The sequence below is a fragment of the Oncorhynchus mykiss genome, chromosome 1, assembly GCF_013265735.2.
Source record: "Oncorhynchus mykiss isolate Arlee chromosome 1, USDA_OmykA_1.1, whole genome shotgun sequence".
NCBI classification, from domain to species: Eukaryota; Metazoa; Chordata; class Actinopteri; order Salmoniformes; family Salmonidae; genus Oncorhynchus; species Oncorhynchus mykiss.
This window is the reverse complement of record NC_048565.1, coordinates 601,376-620,410: the sequence shown is the minus strand read 5'-3', so window position 1 is coordinate 620,410 and position 19,035 is coordinate 601,376. Positions and strand designations below refer to the sequence as shown.

The 19,035-nt window shown below is 46.0% G+C and overlaps 1 protein-coding gene across 1 annotated transcript; it reads right to left on the bottom strand.

Annotated features, from left to right (window-relative positions):
• Positions 1 to 2,815: 2,815 nt before the first annotated feature.
• Positions 2,816 to 18,308, bottom strand: nit2 (nitrilase family, member 2). The gene is made up of 10 exons (XM_021602630.2): positions 18,002 to 18,308; positions 16,827 to 16,945; positions 16,396 to 16,516; positions 16,152 to 16,243; positions 15,409 to 15,502; positions 11,377 to 11,451; positions 11,123 to 11,201; positions 3,977 to 4,075; positions 3,548 to 3,603; positions 2,816 to 3,313 (listed from the first exon to the last, which is right to left on the bottom strand). Exons 1-10 carry the CDS (start codon positions 18,027 to 18,029, stop codon positions 3,219 to 3,221), a joined length of 858 nt encoding a protein of 285 aa, XP_021458305.2. The 5' UTR covers positions 18,030 to 18,308; the 3' UTR covers positions 2,816 to 3,218.
• Between the last annotated feature and the right edge of the window lie 727 nt (positions 18,309 to 19,035).

Sequence of the window (19,035 nt, the reverse complement as noted above, 5' to 3'; positions counted from 1 at the left end):
TGTTAACAAGAAATTTGTGGAGTGGTTGAAAAACGAGTTTTAATGACTAAAACCTAAGTGTATGTAAACTTCCGACTTCAATTGTATCTAACAAGTAATCTAATAATTCCACAACAACTACCTAATACACACACATCTAAAGGGGTGATTGAGAATATGTACATATAAATATATGGATGAGCAGTGGCCGAGCGGCACAGGCAAGGTGCAATAGATGGTATAAAATACAGTATATACATGTGATATGGGTAATGTAAGATATGTAGACATTAAAGTGGCATAAAAGTGCATTGTATAAAGTGACTAGTGATACATTTATTAAAGTGGCCAGTGATTGGGTGTCAATGTAGGCAGCAGCCTCTCTGAGTTAGTGGTGGCTGTTTAACAGTCTGATGGCCTTGAGATAGAAGCTGTTTTTCAGTCTCTCGGTCCCAGCTTTGATGGACCTGTACTGACCTCGCCTTCTGGAAGGTAGCGGTGTGAACAGGCAGTGGTTGGGGTGGTTGATGTCCTTGAGGATCTCTTTGGCCTTCCTGTGACATCAGGTGCTGTAGGTGTCCTGGAGGGCAGGTAGTTTGCGCCCGGTGATGCATTGTGCAGACCTCACCACCCTCTGGAGAGCCTTGCAGTTGAGGGTGGAGCAGTTGCCGTACCAGGCTGTGATACAGCCTGATAGGATGCTTCAATTGGGCAACTGTAAAAGTTTGTCAGGGTTTTGGGTGACAAGCCAATTTCTTCAGCCTCCTGTTGAAGAGGCCACACTGTCTGTGTGAGTGAACCATTTCAGTTTGTCCGTGATGTGCACGCCGAGGAACTTCAAACTTTCCGCCTTCACTGCGTTCCCGTCGATGCGGATAGGGGGGTTCTCCCTCTGCTGGATAGGGGGAGTTCTCCTTCTGCTGCTTCCTGAAGTCCACGATCATCTCTTTTGTTTTGTTGACGTTGAGTGAGAGGTTATTTTCCTGACACCACACTCCGAGGGCCCTCACCTCCTCACTGTAGGCTGTCTCGTCGTTGTCGTCACTCCTGTTGTATCGTCTGCAAATTTGATGATTGAGTTGCATGGCCACGCAGTCGTAGGTGAACATGGAGTACAGGAGCGGGCTGAGCACACACCCTTGTAGGGCCCCAGTGTTGAGGATCAGTGAGGTGGAGATGTTGTTTCCTACCCTCACCACCTGGGGCGGCCCGTCAGGAAGTCCAGTACCCAATTGCACAGGGCGGGGTTGAGACCCAGGGCCTCCAGCTTGATGACGAGTTTGGAGGGTACTATGGTGTTAAAGGCTGAGCTGTAGTCGATGAACAGCATTCTTATATAGGTATTCCTCTTGTTCCTCTTATTCCTCTTCCTCTCTTGATATGATCCTTGACTAGTCTCTCAAAGCACTGCCTGATGACAGAAGTCCCAATCTCAAATCTCTGGAAGACTGAAACAGGTTTCCCTCAAGAATTTCCCTGTATTTAGCGCCATCCATCATTCCTTCAATTCTGACCAGTTTCCCACAGCATGATGCTGCGGCCAACCTGCTTCCCACTGTGGGGACGTGGTTCTCGGGGTGATGAGAGGTGTTGGGTTTGTGCCAGACATAGCATTTTCCTTGATGGCCAAAAAGCTGCATTTTAGTCTCATCTGACCAGAGTACCTTCTTCCATATGTTTGGGGAGTCTCCCACATGCCTTTTGGCGAACACCAAACGTGTTTGCTTATTTTTGTCTTTAAGCAATGGCTTTTTTCTGGCCACTTCCATAAAGCCCAGCTCTGTGGAGTGTACGACTTAAACTGGTACTATGGACAGATACTCCAATCTCCGCTGTGGAACTTTGCAGCTCCTTCAGGGTTATCTTTGGTATCTTTGTTGTCTCTCTGATTAATGCCCTCCTTGCCTGGTCTGTGAGTTTTGGTGGGCTACCCTCTCTTGGCAGGTTTGTTGTGGTGTCATATTCTTTCAATTTTTTAATAATGGATAGAATGGTGCTCTGTGGAATGTTGATACATAAAAAAACTAAATACTGCAGTTTCCTAAGAATGCGAAGCGACCATCTCTGTCAGCGCCATGCTCTTTAATGGTATCAAACAACGTTTGTTATTTTTTTCCTTAACACTTTTTTTTTCCCTTAAAACTGCACTGTTGGATAAGGAGCTTGTAAGCATTTCACTGTGAGGTCTACACATGCATCCACCGCATGTGACAAATAACTATTTGATTTGATTCCTCCATTCCAGCCATTATTATGAGCCGTCCTCCTCTCTGCAGCCTCCACTGATGCAGGCTAAAGCAGAGCTGATTGAATAGAGTCCTAATATTTTGGGTTCTGATGGTAAGACAGTTGAACTAAGAGGCATTTATTCGTCAAGAATCAATGGGTATGGATGAAGCAACTGCAGATTGCCTCTAAGTGAATACCAGAGTATAATAATGATAGTGGCATAATGATAGTGTTGCTTACTGTTGTTTGGATCACATTGACCATCCCTGTTCTTACAATGGCCAGGTACCTACAGTACCCCTCTTACCCCCTCACTTCCTATTTCTCTCTACACACGGCACTCCCTGACAATTATGGATCTTTTATATAAAGATACTGTGTTTCGTGCAGCAATAATGATCTTTGTTATAGACAGATACTGTGCGTTTGCTGCAGAAATAATAGAGACAAACCGGTTGTGATGCATCTCGTCTGTTTGATGCGTTTTGATCTTGTCATGATGAAGAGATTGAAATAGTCTACAGCCACTGGCGATGCTCAGAATAGCTGATGTTTTAAACCAGGTTGTCTTTCTAAATCAGAGAACAAGAACAGAGCAGACAGAATGAGTATTTCTTGGAAAAAATGAATTTAATTGAACTGGATGTAGATTTGAAAACAGATGAGACATGTTATACTAAGAATATAAATCTTTGTTTAAATTAGAGATGACATTCATCCTCTTTGTGTAAATTAGAGAGGACATACATCCTCTTTGTGTAAAATGGTTCCATCGAAGATATTCTGCTTTATTACATGCACCTTCAAAATCAGACTACATTTACTGGTTCCACAGCTGCTACTGTTACTCCACTGTAGGTCACAGTGGAGTCATGTATTGTAGGCACAAACAGCTGTGTAGCCAACACTCATTCTCCAGCTATCAATTTCTCACCAAGAATAGACAGGTCTGTTTACTGTAACTCCTGATTGCCTCAGTTTCTCATAGCTAAGGGTTCAGGGGTTAAAGGTCATCCCTCCTGCACTGCGTTCACAGTGTAGAGATCACTGCGGCGTTGGGCTGTGATGGGGATCTGTTGACGAACGTTGGCCAAATACTGCAGGTCTGAAAAACACACAGACCACATAGGGAGAGGTCAGGACACTGATTAGCTAAAGTAAACTACAGTTACATTAGTCACAATGGATAATGGTGCTGGCTCAAACTACAGTTACATTAGTCACAATGGATAATGGTGCTGGCTCAAACTACAGTTACATTAGATAATGGATAATAGTGCTGGTTCACAAAGAGGTTCAGGACCACTCAATCACACTGAACCACTCCGGTACCACTCACCAATGTCTGCGTAAACAACAGTCTCTTCAGACCCCGCCTTAGATATCACCTCTCCCCTGTCATGATAAAATAACTGTTAGAAATGATTTCAATCACACCACACATCCAATAAAACACATTCTGCACACAGAACAGGACTGGTCTCTGTGGCAACGTGACAGAAAAGAATACTACCGCCTTCAGTGAAAATAGTAGAAAACAGTGTGATTACAGACACTGCATGTGGCATCACACACTACAGTACGTGCTGGCTAACAACAGTACTGTGACCCCAGGCTGTCTAGTACTCACCAGGGACTAACAACAGTACTGTGACCCCAGGCTGTCTAGTACTCACCAGGAACTAACAACAGTGCTGTGACCCCAGGCTGTCTAGTACTCACCAGGGACTAACAACAGTACTGTGACCCCAGGCTGTCTAGTACTCACCAGGGACTAACAACAGTGCTGTGACCCCAGGCCACGTAGGAGGCTGTCTCATCTCTGGCAGGGGAAGCCGTGGCCACGTACACCTGGTTATCAACCGCTCTGGTAAGGAGAGAGACAAGAGACAGACAGATGTAGTTAGGGGTTAGGAGACAGACACTGTATGTACATGTAGCTAAGGGTTAGGGGACAGACACTGTATGTACATGTAGCTAGGGGTTAGGAGACAGACACTGGTAGACACTGTATGTACATGTAGCTAGGGGTTAGGAGACAGACACTGTATGTACATGTAGCTAGGGGTTAGGAGACAGACACTGTATGTACATGTAGCTAGGGGTTAGGAGACAGACACTGTATGTACATGTAGCTAAGGGTTAGGAGACAGACACTGTAGGTACATGTAGCCAGGGGTTAGGAGACAGACACTGTAGGTACATGTAGCTAGGGGTTAGGAGACAGACACTGTAGGTACATGTAGCTAGGGGTTAGGAGACAGACACTGTATGTACATGTAGCTAGGGGTTAGGAGACAGACACTGTATGTACATGTAGCTAGGGGTTAGGAGACAGACACTGTATGTACATGTAGCTAGGGGTTAGGAGACAGACACTGGTAGACACTGTATGTACATGTAGCCAGGGGTTAGGAGACAGACACTGTATGTACATGTAGCTAGGGGTTAGGAGACAGACACTGGTAGACACTGTATGTACATGTAGCCAGGGGTTAGGAGACAGACACTGTATGTACATGTAGCCAGGGGTTAGGAGACAGACACTGTATGTACATGTAGCCAGGGGTTAGGAGACAGACACTGGTAGACACTGTATGTACATGTAGCTAGGGGTTAGGAGACAGACACTGGTAGACACTGTATGTACATGTAGCTAGGGGTTAGGAGACAGACACTGTATGTACATGTAGCTAGGGGTTAGGAGACAGACACTGGTAGACACTGTATGTACATGTAGCTAGGGGTTAGGAGACAGACACTGTATGTACATGTAGCTAGGGGTTAGGAGACAGACACTGTATGTACATGTAGCCAGGGGTTAGGAGACAGACACTGTATGTACATGTAGCCAGGGGTTAGGAGACAGACACTGGTAGACACTGTATGTACATGTAGCTAGGGGTTAGGAGACAGACACTGGTAGACACTGTATGTGCATGTAGCTAGGGGTTAGGAGACAGACACTGTATGTACATGTAGCTAGGGGTTAGGAGACAGACACTGGTAGACACTGTATGTACATGTAGCTAGGGGTTAGGAGACAGACACTGTATGTACATGTAGCTAGGGGTTAGGAGACAGACACTGTATGTACATGTAGCTAGGGGTTAGGAGACAGACACTGTATGTACATGTAGCTAGGGGTTAGGAGACAGACACTGGTAGACACTGTATGTACATGTAGCCAGGGGTTAGGAGACAGACACTGTATGTACATGTAGCCAGGGGTTAGGAGACAGACACTGGTAGACACTGTATGTACATGTAGCTAGGGGTTAGGAGACAGACACTGGTAGACACTGTATGTACATGTAGCTAGGGGTTAGGAGACAGACACTGTATGTACATGTAGCTAGGGGTTAGGAGACAGACACTGGTAGACACTGTATGTACATGTAGCTAGGGGTTAGGAGACAGACACTGTATGTACATGTAGCCAGGGGTTAGGAGACAGACACTGGCAGACACTGTATGTACATGTAGCTAGGGGTTAGGAGGCAGACACTGTATGTACATGTAGCTAGGGGTTAGGAGACAGACACTGGTAGACACTGTATGTACATGTAGCTAGGGGTTAGGAGACAGACACTGGTAGACACTGTATGTACATGTAGCTAGGGGTTAGGAGGCAGACACTGTATGTACATGTAGCCAGGGGTTAGGAGACAGACACTGGTAGACACTGTATGTACATGTAGCTAGGGGTTAGGAGACAGACACTGGTAGACACTGTATGTACATGTAGCCAGGGGTTAGGAGACAGACACTGGTAGACACTGTATGTACATGTAGCCAGGGGTTAGGAGACAGACACTGTAGGTACATGTAGCCAGGGGTTAGGAGACAGACACTGTATGTACATGTAGCCAGGGGTTAGGAGACAGACACTGGCAGACACTGTATGTACATGTAGCTAGGGGTTAGGAGGCAGACACTGTATGTACATGTAGCCAGGGGTTAGGAGACAGACACGGGTAGACACTGTATGTACATGTAGCTAGGGGTTAGGAGACAGACACTGGTAGACACTGTATGTACATGTAGCTAGGGGTTAGGAGACAGACACTGTATGTACATGTAGCTAGGGGTTAGGAGACAGACACTGGTAGACACTGTATGTACATGTAGCCAGGGGTTAGGAGACAGACACGGGTAGACACTGTATGTACATGTAGCTAGGGGTTAGGAGACAGACACTGGTAGACACTGTATGTACATGTAGCTAGGGGTTAGGAGACAGACACTGTATGTACATGTAGCTAGGGGTTAGGAGACAGACACTGTATGTACATGTAGCTAGGGGTTAGGAGACAGACACTGTATGTACATGTAGCTAGGGGTTAGGAGACAGACACTGTATGTACATGTAGCTAGGGGTTAGGAGACAGACACTGTATGTACATGTAGCTAGGGGTTAGGAGACAGACACTGGTAGACACTTTATGTACATGTAGCTAGGGGTTAGGAGACAGACACTGTATGTACATGTAGCCAGGGGTTAGGAGACAGACACTGGCAGACACTGTATGTACATGTAGCTAGGGGTTAGGAGGCAGACACTGTATGTACATGTAGCTAGGGGTTAGGAGACAGACACTGGTAGACACTGTATGTACATGTAGCTAGGGGTTAGGAGACAGACACTGGTAGACACTGTATGTACATGTAGCTAGGGGTTAGGAGGCAGACACTGTATGTACATGTAGCCAGGGGTTAGGAGACAGACACTGGTAGACACTGTATGTACATGTAGCTAGGGGTTAGGAGACAGACACTGGTAGACACTGTATGTACATGTAGCCAGGGGTTAGGAGACAGACACTGGTAGACACTGTATGTACATGTAGCCAGGGGTTAGGAGACAGACACTGTAGGTACATGTAGCCAGGGGTTAGGAGACAGACACTGTATGTACATGTAGCTAGGGGTTAGGAGACAGACACTGTATGTACATGTAGCTAGGGGTTAGGAGACAGACACTGTATGTACATGTAGCCAGGGGTTAGGAGACAGACACTGTATGTACATGTAGCCAGGGGTTAGGAGACAGACACTGGTAGACACTGTATGTACATGTAGCTAGGGGTTAGGAGGCAGACACTGTATGTACATGTAGCCAGGGGTTAGGAGACAGACACTGGTAGACACTGTATGTACATGTAGCCAGGGGTTAGGAGACAGACACTGTATGTACATGTAGCTAGGGGTTAGGAGACAGACACTGTATGTACATGTAGCTAGGGGTTAGGAGACAGACACGGTATGTACATGTAGCTAGGGGTTAGGAGGCAGACACTGTATGTACATGTAGCTAGGGGTTAGGAGACAGACACTGTATGTACATGTAGCTAGGGGTTAGGAGACAGACACTGTATGTACATGTAGCTAGGGGTTAGGAGACAGACACGGTATGTACATGTAGCTAGGGGTTAGGAGACAGACACTGTATGTACATGTTGTATGTATGTCTGTATGTATGTATGTATGTCCAAGTTAATCATTTTAAAAAGGCTAATTGATCATTAGAAAACCCTTTCACAATTATGTTAGTGGAGCTGAAAACTGTTGTCCTGATTAAAAAAGCAATAAAACTGGCCTTCTTTAGATTAGTTGAGTATCTGGAGCATCAGCATTTGTGGGTTCAATTACAGGCTCAAAATGGCCAAAAACAAATAACTTCCTTTTGAAACTCATCAGTCTATTCTTGTTCTGAGAAATGAAGGCTATTCCATGCGAGAAATTGCCAAGAAACTAAAGATCTCATACAACGCTGTGTACTACTCCCTTCACAGAACAGAGCAAACTGGCTCTAACCAGAATAGAAAGAGGAGTGGGAGGCCCCGGTACACAACTGAGCAAGAGGACAAGTACATTAGAGTGTCTAGTTTGAGAAAGAGGCTTCACAAGTCCGCAACTGGCAGCTTCATTAAATAGTACCAGCAAAACAGCAGTCTCAACGTCAACAATGAAGAGGCGACTACGGGAAACTGACCTTCTAAATTTCAGTGACCCCAAACTTTTTAACGGTAGTGTACATGTAAACAGGACTAATAGCATCCAGTAGCAGGATAAATAGATAGATACTAATGGTAATAAACTCAGCAAAAAAATAAACCTCCCTTTTTCAGGACCCTGTCTTTCAAAGATAATTAGTAAAAATCCAAATAACTTCACAGATCTTCATTGTAAAGGGTTTAAACACTTTTTCCCATGCTTGTTCAATGAACCATAAACAATTAATGAACATGCACCTGTGGAACGGTCGTTAAGACACTAACAGCTTACAGACGGTAGGCAATTAAGGTCACAGTAATGAAAACTTAAAGAAGCCTTTCTGACTCTGAAAAACACCAAAAGAAAGATGCCCAGGGTCCCTGCTCATCTGTGTGAATGTGCCTTAGGCATGCTGCAAGGAGGCATGAGGACTGCAGTTGTGGCCAGGGCAATAAATTGCAATGTCCGTACTGTGAGACTCCTAAAACAACACTACAGGGAGACCGGATGGACAGCTGATCGTCCTCGCAGTGACAGACCACGTGTAACAACATCTGCACAGGATCGGTACATCCGAACATCACACCTGTGGGACAGGTACAGGATGGCACCAACAACTGCCCGAGATACACCAGGAAGGCACAATCCCTCCATCAGTGCTCAGACTGTCCTCAATAGGCTGAGAGAGGCTGGACTGAGGGCTTGTAGGCATGTTGTAGGCAGGTCCTCACCATACATCACCAGCAACAACATCGCTTATGGGCACAAACCCACCGTCGCTGGACCAGACAGGACTGGCAAAAAGTGCTCTTCACTGACGAGTCACGGTTTTGTCTCACCGGGGGTGATGGTAAGTTTTGCATTTGTCGAAGGAATGAGCGTTACACCGAGGCCTGTACTCTGGAGTGGGATCGATTTGGAGGTGGAGGGTCCGTCATGGTCTGGGGCTGGGTGTCACAGCATCATCGGACTGAGCTTGTTGTCATTGCAGGCAATTTCAATGCTGTGTGTTACAGGGAAGAAATCCTCCTCCCTCATGTGCATGATTTCCTGCAAGACAGGAATGTCAGTTCTGCAATGGCCAGCGAATAGCCCGGATCTCAATCCCATTGAGCACGTCTGGGACCTGTTGGATCGGAGGGTGAGGGCTAGGGCCATTCCTCACAGAAATGTCCGGGAACTTGCAGGTGCCTTGGTGGAAGAGTGGGGTAACATCTCAGAGTAAGAACTGGAAAATCTGGTGCAGTCCATGAGGAGGAGATGCACTGCAGTACTTAATGCAGCTGGTGGCCACACCAGATACTGACTGTTACTTTTGATTTTGATCCCCCCCCCCCCCCTTTGTTCAGGGACACATTATTCAATTTCTGTTAGTCACATGTCTGTGGAACTTGTTCAGTTTATGTCTGTTGTTGAATCTTGTTATGTTCATACAAATATTTACACCTGTTAAGTTGGCTGAAAACAAACGCAGTTGACAGTGAGAGGACGTTTCTTCTTTGCTGAGTATATATACATGTAAAGAGGAGTAATAGTGACCGGTAGCAGGATAAATAGATACATACTAATGATAATGGCAATCAATAATCAATGACCAGTAGTAATACACACAAATTCTTATTTACACTGACGGCCTACCAAAAGGCCTCCTGCGGGGACGGGGCTGGGAATAAAAATGTAGGACAAAACACACATCACGACAAGAGAGACAACACAACACTACATAAAGAGAGACCTAAGACAACAACATAGCCAGGCAGCAACACATGACAACACAGCATGGTAGCAACACAACATGGTAGCAGTACAAAACATAGTACAAACATTATTGGGCACAGACAACAGCACAAAGGGCAAGAAGGTAGAGACAACAATACATCTAATCAATAAGAATTTTAGCAGCAGCATAGGTGTGAGGGGGAGCAGTAGTTGTTAGCCATTTAACAGTCTTATGGACAGGGTAGAGAAGCTGTTTAGGAGTCTGTTGGTCTGAGCCTTGATGCACCGGTACCGCCTGCCGTACCGCCTGCCGTACCGCCTGCCGAACGGGAGCATTGAGAACAGTCCATGTCTCGGGTGGCTGGAGTCTTTGGCCATTCATCAGGCCTTTAAGACACCGCCTGGCATGTACGTCCTGGATGGCTGGGAGCCCCCAGTGATATGGTGGGCCGTCTTCACCATCCTCTGTAAGGTCTTCTGGTCGTGGGCGGTGCAGTTGCCATACCAGACGTTGACACATCCAGTCAGGATGCTCTCGAGATGTAGAATCGGTTTGTAAGGCTGGTACTCTGTTCAGAGATGCTTACTCTCTGGCATGACTCTACCGGTGTCACAGCCTTTAGTACGGCATGACTCTACCGGTGTCGCTCAGCCTTTAGACGGCATGACTCTACCGGTGTCACAGCCTTTAGACGGCATGACTCTACCGGCGTCTCTCAGCCTTTAGACGGCATGACTCTACCGGCGTCTCTCAGCCTTTAGACGGCATGACTCTACCGGCGTCTCTCAGCCTTTAGACGGCATGACTCTACCGGTGTCTCTCAGCCTTTAGACGGCATGACTCTACCGGTGTCTCTCAGCCTTTAGACGGCATGACTCTACCGGTGTCTCTCAGCCTTTAGACGGCATGACTCTACCGGTGTCTCTCAGCCTTTAGACGGCATGACTCTACCGGTGTCACAGCCTTTAGACGGCATGACTCTACCGGCGTCTCTCAGCCTTTAGACGGCATGACTCTACCGGTGTCTCTCAGCCTTTAGATGGCATGACTCTACCGGTGTCTCTCAGCCTTTAGACAGCATGACGGCGTGGGCAGAAAAGAGCCAGTGAGCAGGACACAGCAAATGGTTTTAAAATGGAAGATGACTTAATAGAAACTGGTTTCCTAAACCTTTGGTTTTCTAAGATGTTCACCAACCTTCCTCTCTGCAGCAGTTCCCAGTGGGCTGGCCCGGTGGTCATGTTGAAGGCTCCAGGGTAGACCAACAGCTGGCATCCTGAACACAGATAACAACAACATCCTCACTGTTCAGGTCTGCTCACTGTTCATTCATTACAACTTCAATACATTCCCTACTTCATATTTGTTTTATATACATGCACCTTTGGGATCCTTTCTGCCCCTCTACCTACAATGGTTACCAGGTTGGTAAGACACCATGTTACCCTCACCTTTCTTAGAGTAGAGTTGGGCCAGCTCTGCAAACCTTATGTCATAGCAGATCCCTACACCCACCCTACAGTATGCTAGAGGAGACATGACAGAGAAGGGCTAGTTAGAGTTAACCCAATACACAGTAACACAGGGTTAGAGTTAACCCGATACACAGTAACACGGGGTTAGAGTTAACCCAATACACAGTAACACAGGGTTAGAGTTAACCCAATACACAGTAACTTACCAGACTATACCCAGCATGCTACAATGCAGGTTTGGAGGTGACACTATGTGAAAAGCGTTGCGTCCCAAGTGGCACCATATTACTGGTCAAAATAAGTGCAGAATTCGTCGGCGAGTGGGTAACCCACCTGGACCATCCGTCCCATTGGCCAACGTGCAATCATTGGAGAATAAACTGGATGAGCTCCGTTCAAGACTATCCTACCAACGGGACATTAAAAACTGTAATATCTTATGTTTCACAGAGTCGTGGCTGAACGATGACAAAGATAATATACAGTTGGCTGGGTTTTCCGTGCATCGGCAAGACAGAACAGCTGCATCCGTTAAGACAAGGGGTGGCTATCTGAGTCTATTTGTCAATAACAGCTGCTTGACTGAGGTGAGTACCTCATGATAAGCTGTACACCACACTATTTACCAAGAGAGTTTTCATCTATATTTTCCATAGCTGTCGATTTACCACCACAAACCAATGCTGGCACTAAGACCGCACTCAACGAGCTGTATAAGGCCATAAGCAAACTGCTCATCCATAGGTGGCTCTCCTAGTGGCCGGGGACTTTAATGCAGGAAAACTTAAATCCGTTTTACCTAATTTCTACCAGCATGTCACATGTGCAACCAGAGGGAAAAAAACTCTAGACTACCTTTACTCCAAACACAGAGATGTGTACAAAGCTCTCCCTCGCCCTCCATTTGTTAAATCTGACCATAATTCTATCCTCCTGATTCCTGCGTACAAGCAAAAACAGAAGCAGGAAGTACCAGTGACTCACTCAATACGGAAGTGGTCAGATGACACAGATGCTAAGCTACAGGACTGTTTTGGTAGCACAGACTGGAATATGTTCTGGAATTCATCAGATGGCATTGAGGAGTACACCACCTCAGTCACCGGCTTCATCATAGGTACACTTCAACTATGACAGACAAAATGATTTAAAAAAATCCAGAAAATCACATTGAAGGATTTTTAATGAATTTATTTGCAAATTATGGTGGAAAATAAGTATTTGGTCACCTACAAACAAGCAAGATTTCTGGCTCTCCCAGACCTGTAACTTCTTTTTTAAGAGGCTCCTCTGTCCTCCACTTGTTACCTGTATTAATGGCACCTGTTTGAAGTTGTTACCAGTATAAAAGACACATGTCCACAACCTCAATCACACTCCAAAATCCATTTTGGCCAAGACCAAAGAGCTGTCAAAGGACACCAGAAACAAAATTGTAGACCTGCACCAGGCTGGGACGACTAAATCTGCAATAGGTAAGCAGCTTGGTTTGAAGAAATCAACTGTGGGAGCAATTATTAGGAAATGGAAGACATACAAAACCACTGATAATCTCCCTCGATCTGGGGCTCCACACAAGATCTCACCCCGTGGGGTCAAAATGATCACAAGAACGGTGAGCAAAAATCCCAGAACCACACGGGGGGACCTAGTGAATGACCTGCAGAGAGCTCGGACCAAAGTAACAAAGCCTACCATCAGTAACACACTACGCCGCCAGCGACTCAAATCCTGCAGGGTCAGACGTGTCCCCCTGCTTAAGCCAGTACATGTCCAGGCTCGTCTGAAGTTTGCTAGAGAGCATTTGGATGAGCCAGAAGAAGATTGGGAGAATGTCAGATGATCAGATGAAACCAAAATATAACTTTTTGGTAAAAACTCAACTCGTTGTGTTTGGAGGACAAAGAATGCCGAGTTGCATCCAAAGAACACCATACCTACTGTGAAGCATCATACTTTGGGGCTGTTTTTCTGCAAAGGGACCAGGACGACTGATCCGTGCAAAGGAAATAATGAAGGAGGTGGAGAGGAGATCTGCATGGAGGAATGGGCCAAAATACCAGCAACAGTGTGTGAAAACCTTATTATTATTTATAAACCAAATACTTATTTTCCACCATAATTTGCAAATAAATTCATAAATAATCCTACAATGTGATTTTCTGGATTTTTTTAAGTGGGAGAACGTGCACAATTGGTGGCTGACTAAATACTTTTTTGCCCCATTGTACATACACCAACTAGAAGCCATGGATTACAGGCAACATTCACACTGAGCTAAAGGCTAGAGCTGCCACTTCAAGGAGTGGGACACTAATCCGGACGCTTATAAGGAATCCCATTATGCTCTCAGACATACCATCAAACAGGCAAAGCATCAATTCAGGACTAAGATTGAATCATCGGCTCTGACGCTCTTGGATGTGGCAGGGCTTGCAAACTATTACGGACAACAAAGGGAAATCCAGCCGCGAGCTGCTCAGTGGAACGAACCTACCAGACAGGCTGAATGCCTTTTATGCTCACTTCGAGACAAATAACACTGAAATATGCATGAGAGCACCAGTTGTTCTGGATGACTGTGTGATCACGCTCTCCGTAGCAGATGCGAACAACACCTTTAAACAGGTCAACATTCACAAGGTCGCGGGGCCAGACGGATTACCAGGACGTGTACTCAGACATTTTCAACCTCTCCCTAACCCAGTCTGTATTACCTATATGTTTCAAGCAGACCACCACAGTCCCACCACCACAGTGCCCAAGAAAGCGAAGGTAACCTGCTTAAACAACTACCGCACGTAGCACTCACTTTGGTAGCCATGAAGTGCTTTGAAAGGCTGGTCATGGCTCACATCAACACCCTCATCCTGGAAACCCTAGACCCACTCCAATTTGCAAACCACCCCAACAGATCCACAGCCATCTAAACTTCACTCCACACTGGCCTTTCCCCCCTGGAAAAAAGGAACACCTATGTGAGAATGCTGTTCATTGACTACAGCTCAGCGTTCTACACCATAGTGCCCTCAAAGCTCATCACTAATCTAAGGTCTCTGGGACTAAACACCTCCCTCTGCAACTGGATCCTGGACTTCCTGACAGGCCGCCCCCAGGTGGTAAGGGTAGGCAACAACACATCCGCCATGCTGATCCTCAACATGGGGGCCCCTCAGGAGTGCGTGCTCAGTCCCCTCCTGTACTTCCTGGCCAAGCACGATTCCAACACATCATTAAATTTCCTGATGACACAACAGTGGTCACCGACAACGATGAGACAGCCTAAAGGGAGGAGGTCAGAGACCTGGCCGTGTGGTGCAAGGAAAACAACCTCTCCCTCAATGTGAGCAGGATAAAGGAGATGATATGATTGTGGACCACCTGAAAAGGCAGGCCAAACAGGCCCCCATTAACATCGACGGGGCTGTAGTGGATCGGGTCGAGAGCTTCAAGTTCCTTGTTGTCCACATCACCAACAAACTAACATGGTCCAAGCACACCAAGACAGCCGTGAAGAGGGCACTTTATATAGTCTTGTTAATGTTATTTGATCGTGTTACTTTTTTACTTTAGTTTATTTAGTACATATTTTATTAACTGCATTGTTGGTTTTATTGTTTTATTTCATCTTTATTTAACTAGGCAAGCCCGTTAAGAACAAATTCTTATTTACAATGACGAGCCTACCCCGGCCAAACCCGGACGACGCTGGGCCAATTGTGCGCCGCCCTATGTGACTGCCAATGACGGCTGGTTGTGATACAGCCTGGAATCAAACCAGGGTCTGTAGTGACGCCTCTTGCACTGAGATGCAGTGCATTAGAGCGCTGCTCCACTCGGGAGCCCGAACCCCAGTTCTCTGGTAATATGGGTTAAGGTTAAGGGCTTGTAAGTCAGCACTTCACTGTAAGATCTACACATGTTGTATTCGGCGCATGTGGCACATATAATTTGATTTGACTACATAGGGAATAGGGTGCCATTTGGGACGCGGATTCCGAGACTCACGCGTGTCAAACACTGACAGGTTGCTCCCTGGGCTCAGTGTCTCTGACTCCTGGAAACGGATCTTCCCTGGAACGTCGATGTCAAAGAGGTGGATCTTCAAGAGGAATAGTGGTAAATCAGAATGTACGGCACTCAAATACAGCTAGTGTCCTGTGAAAGCATTTCTCCCCTCATAAAGTTGGAGTCATACTGTATGTATATGTCCCTTGTGCCTGTTCCTGCCTTCCTGTGTCTGAGCACCATGTTCCTGCCTTCCTGTGTCTGAGCACCATGTTCCTACCTTCCTGTGTCTGAGCACCATGTTCCTACCTTCCTGTGTCTGAGCACCATGTTCCTACCTTCCTGTGTCTGAGCACCATGTTCCTACCTTCCTGTGTCTGAGCACCATGTTCCTACCTTCCTGTGTCTAAGCACCATGTTCCTACCTTCCTGTTCTGAGCACCATGTTCCTACCTTCCTGTGTTTGAGCACCATGTTCCTACCTTCCTGTGTCTGAGCACCATGTTCCTACCTTCCTGTGTCTGAGCACCATGTTCCTACCTTCCTGTGTCTAAGCACCATGTTCCTACCTTCCTGTGTCTGAGCACCATGTTCCTACCTTCCTGTGTCTGAGCACCATGTTCCTACCTTCCTGTGTCTGAGCACCATGTTCCTACCTTCCTGTGTCTGAGCACCATGTTCCTACCTTCCTGTGTCTGAGCACCATGTTCCTACCTTCCTGTGTCTGAGCACCATGTTCCTACCTTCCTGTGTTTGAGCACCAGGCTGCCATCAGGTCCAAACACTGGACAGGTGTTATACAGCTTCCCTCCATCATCCTCCTCAGGGATGGAGCCTGAATACACCAATACATCACAGCCCACTGTTTAACACACACGCTCATTAATACACAGCTCATATATTAACGGCTGTCCAGCTACGGGGACAGTCCCACTGGCTGTCCAGCTACGGGGACAGTCCCAACAGGCTGTCCAGAGTTCCTCTCACCTCCCACCAGATACACCTGGCTCTCCTTGGCTGCCTCAGACAGAACCTGACTGGATTCTCCTGGGATCTTCTCTGCATACTCAGGGAAGAAGCCAGTTCCATAGGGGGAGTTGAAGCACTCCTGTACATATCAATATAATCAATCTGTTTGGATGGTATTATGGGAAACAACTGGCACAGTAACCTTTCTAATGAGAAGTCAATCAACAATAAAACAAGCACTGATGGAAATCAAATCATATTTCCCATCAGCAGTTGTCACAAAGTGGTTTACAGTAGCCCCCGCCTAGACCACAAAGAGCAACAAAAGCAGAAGAGAGAGCACAGTGGCCAGGAAAAACTCCCTAGAAGGAAGACATCTAGAGAGGAACCAGGCTCATGAGGTGGCCCATCACCACATTTCAGAAGATTCAAATGGGTGGCGTACTCACAGGTAAGACCACCAATTTGGCCCCCCGTGCAGCTGCTTCTTTGATCAGCCCCCGGGCTCTGGAGAGGTTGTCAGCTTTGACCTTTGTCACATGTAGCTGGACCACTGCTAGACGGAACTCTGGGGGCAGAAACAGAATGGTCACCATTCAGACACCAATGTTCAAAAACTCTGCCATGATATGCAAAAAAAATGCTGTCTTTGCGCATTACATAATTCTGCTCAGTTCTGCTCTAGGTCAATGACCAGACACTACAATGATCAACATTGGGAGTATTTTAATTTAATATAATAATTTTAAGTCTATAAAAGGGGGGCACGTAACCTCGCGGTTAAGAGCGTTGGGCCAGTAACCAAAAGGTCGCTGGTTCGACTCCCTGAGCCGACTAGGTTAATGGAAAAAGTCAGCGAACTTGAGCAAGGCGTTTAACCCTAACTGCTCCTGTCGTCGCCCTGGATAACAGCATCTGTTAAAAGGTCAAAAATATAAGTGAAGACTGCACAGGTGGACATTTCAACTGCTACAACTTCACTACCAGCAGCATACCACCCTGCATACCACTGATTACTTGCTTCTGACGCTAAGCAGGGTTGGTCCTGGTCAGTTCCTGGATGGGAGACCAGATGCTGCTGGAAGTGGTGTTGGAGGGCCAGTAGGAGGCACTCTGTCCTCTGGTCAAAAAAAAAATATCCGAATGCCCTGTGTAGGGTGCTGTCTTTCGGATGGGACGTTAAACGGGTGTCCTGACTCTCTGAGGTCATTAAAGATCCCATGGCACTTATAGTAGGGGTGTTAACCCCAGTGTCCTGGCTAAATTCCCAATCTGGCCCTCAAACCATAATAAACCATAACTAATAATCCCCCGTTTACAATTGGCTCATTAATCCCTCTCCTCTCCCCTGTAACTATTCCCCAGGTCGTTGCTGCAAATGAGAACGTGTTCTCAGTCAACTTACCTGGTAAAATAACGGATAAATAAAACTACATGCATTGAAAATAAATACTTGCCTATTTTCAGCTGTCAACAACAGAGCCAATGACAACAGAGCCAATGGCAACACGAGCAGCAATGCACATTTGAGCTGCAACTCTCAACATAGCTAGCTCGAAAATAACGCTAATGTTGTCACCTGTAAAAGCCAGTTATGCTTCAAGAGCTAGCTCTTTGTACTTACTAGACATTGTCTTGGCCAATAGAGACATTAATGCTTGCAGCAGTTTGCAGGATTCGTGTTCTCATAATATGAACGTGAAAAACATCTCTTCTTCCGGGTCTATGCTGGACATCTTTTCAAAATAAAGGTATTTTGTTTTAGTTCAGTTTATGCGCATATGTAGCTGGTAAGCCCAACCGACCAGCAGATACCACTATTATTAATTGTATGTCATTAGCACGACGGTTCTTATTATACCTCAGTGGCTCCGACCGATTGCGCCCGTCTTTCTGTGGAACGTTTGTCACTAGTTACCACAGCCACAAAGTCATAAACCCCGCCCATTTCCCTCTTCTTAAAATCTTATTTGAAACCTAATCCTAACATTAACCTAACCTTCATTTTTAAACATAAACATTTCAACAACATACATTTCAACAACATACTGGTTATAGTGGTTCCAAATGTTGAATAGGAAAAACAAAAACTTAATTCAAGAGATTAGAAATCGCCTTAAAAAAACAGTGATACTGTATATACTGAACAAAAATAGAAACGCAACATGCAACAATTTCAACGATGTTCCTGAGTTAGAGTTCATATAAGCAAATCAGTAAATGTAATTAAATTATTTAGGCCCTAATCTATGGATTTCAAATGACTGAGCGTGGGCGCATCCAGCCAATCACAATGAGACATAAATACAGTTTCATCAACTGTCCGGGTGGCTTGTCTCAGACAATCCCGCAGGTGAAGAAGCCGGATGTGGAGGTCCTGGGCTGGCCTGGTTACATGTGGTCTGCTCCCTCAAAACTTCAGACATCAGTGGCATTGTGTTGTGTGACAAAACTGCACATTTTAGAGTGGCCTGTTTTTCTCCCCAGCAAAAGGTGTACATGTGATTATGCTGTTTAATCAGCTTCTTCATATGCCACACCTGTCAGGTGGATGGAGAGAGAGAGACAGACAGAGAGTGATTATGCTGTTTAATCAGCTTCTTCATATGCCACACCTGTCAGGTGGATGGAGAGAGAGAGACAGACAGAGAGTGATTA

Coding starts and splice junctions, on each gene's coding strand:
- nit2 (XM_021602630.2), bottom strand. CDS start 18,029: ATGTCTCTATTGGCCAAGACAATGTCTA. Junction 16,244..16,395: donor CCAGGTGTATCTGGTGGGAG/GTGAGAGGAACT, acceptor TGGTGTATTCAG/GCTCCATCCCTGAGGAGGAT. Junction 15,503..16,151: donor TGGTGCTCAAACACAGGAAG/GTAGGAACATGG, acceptor TTCCTCTTGAAG/ATCCACCTCTTTGACATCGA.